This window comes from Limulus polyphemus, unplaced genomic scaffold (assembly GCF_000517525.1).
Source record: "Limulus polyphemus unplaced genomic scaffold, Limulus_polyphemus-2.1.2 Scaffold7444, whole genome shotgun sequence".
Classification (NCBI taxonomy): Eukaryota; Metazoa; Arthropoda; class Merostomata; order Xiphosura; family Limulidae; genus Limulus; species Limulus polyphemus.
The window spans coordinates 29,171-33,271 of NW_013673054.1; the positions used below are offsets into that span (position 1 = coordinate 29,171).

The window sequence follows — 4,101 nt, forward strand, 5'->3', positions numbered from 1 at the left end:
GAATATGATATTTTTGTTTATGTCAGAAGGGCGGTGTGAATCAGGGTGTAGGAAAACCGGTCCAGAATATGATATTTTTGTTTATGTCAGTAGGGCGGTGTGAATCAGGGTGTAGGAAAACCGGTCCAGAAGATGATTCTTTGTTTATGTCAGTAGGGCGGTGTGAATCAGGGTGTAGGAAAACCGGTGAATCAACGGTAAATTTACACACTTACAACGCTAAAATCTGGGGTTCAATTCATTGCGATGGACAGAATGCAGATAGCCTATTGTGTAGTTCTGACCTATGGAAAACAAATAACTCAAATAAAAATAGCTTTGTGAACAAATAAGATGGTCGTTTAAGAAACTGAGACGCCATTTCCGTCCGAGTGTTTTAGGATAAAACTTATACTTGTTTGTACATTGTTCAAGTTGCTATGAAAGGTTTGAAGTCTGTGTAGACAAGAAAGCCTAATTCAGAATATTACATCGATGTATCTTAGCCACAAAACAGGCTTTCCACCTTATATTTTGGCCTATGAATATTTATTCCTGAATTTATTAAACATCCCGGAAAGGATCCTGTAAATAAACTGGTGTAAGACTGTTTAACTTTTGAATAGGCTAAGGAGCTCGTTTGTTCTATTTTTGTGAAAGTGCAACCTTATTTATTTTATTATAGATTAAAAGCAACAACGTGTCGTTTGCAAGTTTTAGGCCTACATTATTCTAATATTTCTGTAACACTGTTCTGTTTCGGGATTCTTATATTTGTTGTTAAACACAAAGCTACACAATGGGTTATGTTGTTGTGTCCACTACAGGTATCGAAACCTGGAATACTTATGAATATCCACATATATATATATAATTAAAGCTCCATATTATTCAAACAAACCGGATAATAATTTAGAAAGTTTTAATGTTATTTTGAAATCTTATAGAATATTTTAAACCCTCTAACAACTAACGCATGTGTTGTCTTTCGCACGTGAAATTTCATAATTTCCAGACACTGACCAATATATCATGGCAAGCTTTGGTATTGAATATCTTTTTACTAACATTCCTTTAGAAGAAACGATACAAATATTTCTTAACAAAACATTTCCCAGTAACGATAGCCTGAGGGCTAGATTAAACAAATAGCAACTCACATAACTACTAAGCCTAACTTCAAAGAAACAACGTTGTCTTTAATGGTGAATTATGTGACATATAGATGGAGCTGCGATGGGTTCACCACTAGAAGTCTCGCTAGTTAGTATATTTCTTTATCACTACGAACACACTTGACTGAACAAGTGTCCTTCTGACGTCACACCCACGTTCTACAAAAGGTATGATGACACATTCTTATTCTTCCTTAATCATGAACATATTAACAAATTCCTTAACGACTTAAATTATTAATACCATAATATATAATTCACCCGTGAAGCTGAAAATCAGGTTCAAAAACGAAACAACGAATTTAACACCCACGTTTTCAGAAAGAAATCTTTTATTGTTTTTTACACACGCCTTGAGATTTTTTTAAAACAAAATCAAACTAAATTTAGTCTGAACTCTTCTTCTGTTCAGATAACATCTTCATTCATGATGAAATAACTTTCCTTCAAAACATCTTCATAAAAAAATGGCCATCCTTAATCTTTACTTGAAAGCTTAACACGTAACTTTCTTACCAAGAAAATAACCTCACCGACTAATGTCCAATCGTGTCCCTTGTTCTCTCTAACACTTGTTACTCCCTATCTTGGAAAACAAAGTCTTATTAATAAGACACAACAGAATAAGCTACTCAGATATTTCTATCTCTAGATCAAACTCCGTATTGTCTTCAAATCGTCACTTCGTATCGGTAACGCTTTTAGAACTAAAGACATTTCTACCGTCACTCTTAAGTTCAAAGGTCGTATATAAATATACATGTGCTAGCTGTATAGCCACCTACAAAGGCAAGACTTTCTCGTCTTTTACAACTACATGCCTTGGGAGACATGAGAATTTCTAACAGGACTGGACTTAAACTTCGAATTACGCCTAACTCACCTATATATTCTCACAACGAAACGTCGTCATACCCCGTTTCTTTAGAAAACTTTTCAGTTCTAACTTATGAACGTAATGATCACGAACTATTGATAAAACTTCTACATATTGTTACGACAGCGGAAGTCAAGTGACGCTGGTAACACGTGATGAGTGTCTAGAAGGATCATGAAGGCTCGAGTGTTTGCCAGACGCCCTCTATTTTAGTATATAAGCCCGGCAAATAACGCGGAAAGAGACTGAAGAGAGATATAGAGACAGATAATTGGGTCAAGTGAGCGGTAGTGACCGTAAGTAAAGTGCGTGAATCGTTGTGAATTATAGCGTTTGTTTAAGTTATAGCGTGACTGTGGAAATTCTGTGTATTGCAAAGTTGTATTGAAAAAAAATAAACTAGTTTTATTTAAGAAAGGACTTGTATAGCTGAAGTTCTCCGGAAAGAAATTTTTACGGGAAATTATCAAACGACCAGTGACGTAACAATATTATAAATGAAAAATCAAACTCTTTTTACTTTGCATTATTAAAATAGCTCTCTCTTAAATTGAATATTTTATAATTTCCTAACACTATTCATTGTACTCCTTACATCATTGTCATAGATTTTCCGAAGATCGAATATGTATAATTCTGAATGGCAGCATACGTGCGCACATGAGCTAAATGACTATGCCAGAGACCTCCTAAAGTTCAGATGGAATTGACCTTAAGTTTGAACTACCGACCTCAGAGAGGGCTGTTAGTCAGCTGTAACAACTGCTATGAGGGCTTTGTCGGACTACTGGAATCGAATAATGGGCTTTGCTGTCAGTTTTTTAACGCATTCACGGCTGAAGAAGTGGGGGTGCGTTCAGTGGCGTTGCGCATTAAATCCTGAACTTCCGATCTGCAGCCCTGAACGCTAGCCACTAAGCCGACGCTGGTTCTTTTTGTTTGTTGATAAGCACAAACCTACACAATAGGATATTTGTGCTGTGCCCACTGCGAGTATCGAAACTCGATTTTTAGAGTTATAATTCCTCAGACTCACTATTGAACCAACCAGGGACTTTTTATTATTTATGGTTACCTTTCTTTATGCGTGATTTGTCTGCTCTTTGTAGTTGTGTTTTCCAAACTACAATATTTCGATGGTTAATCTACCCTTTGAGACAGTATGGTTTGAAATAGTATTTATTAGTTAGGGCCCAGCATGGCCAGGTGGTTAGGGAGTTCGACTCGCAATCTGCGGGTCGCAGGTTCGAATCCCCGTCACACCAAACATGATCGCCCTTTCAGCCGTGGGAGCGTTATAATATGACGGTCAATCCCACTATTCGTTGGTAAAAGAGTAGACCAAGAATTGGCGGTGGGTGGTGATGACTAGCTGCCTTCCCTCTAGTCTTACACTGCTAAATTAGGGACGGCTAGCGCAGATAGCCCTCGTGTAGCTTTGCGCGAAATTCAAAAACAAACACACAAACAAACAATTTATTAGTTTAATATCTTCAAATTAAGATGCTTTTCTGACGTTTTTTTTTTTTTTGTTAATAAAATCCTAAAAACAAACAAAAGAAAATACTACTGGACTTTATCGTCACCACTTTAAAAAAAACTTTCAGACTTACTCTGTCCGTTTGCGGTCACTCTTTAATAAAAGTTTGATGACGTGAAGGTCCCCACTCTTAGCAGCTTCGTGAATTTTCAAAGTAGAAACGAATTCTTCTTCCGACAACTGCCGGTAGAGGTCGCCCGCTTCGGGGTTGGCATTTTCTAATTCATCTGGTATAGGCTGAAAAAAAATTCATAGTGTTTCTTTGCAATATAAGAGCTAAAATAATCCTGACTAAGAAGGCAGATGATTCACAATATTCCAGTCAAACTTTGTAGATTTTGAGCGTCTAATCATTAGACCATTCCCGCTCTAATGCGATTATAAACATAATAAATATTAATAGCTTCAAAATAATAATTCGTTTTATGAAAACAGTGGGATTTTCTTAAACTATGTTATTAGTTTAGCTATTGTTAACTGAAGAGCAGAAACCTATTGTTAACAGATAAGATAATCATTTTAATATCTTA

General features: G+C 36.2%; 1 protein-coding gene across 1 annotated transcript in view; it reads right to left on the reverse strand.

Moving 5' to 3' along the window:
* LOC106474616 (ankyrin repeat, PH and SEC7 domain containing protein secG-like) overlaps positions 1 to 4,101 on the reverse strand; it is a 14,127-nt gene that overhangs the window by 6,366 nt on the left and 3,660 nt on the right. The window contains exon 3 of the mRNA XM_013935305.2: positions 3,645 to 3,808. Within this exon, the coding sequence (XP_013790759.2) occupies positions 3,645 to 3,808 (164 nt within the window). The remainder of the gene's footprint in view (positions 1 to 3,644; positions 3,809 to 4,101) is intronic.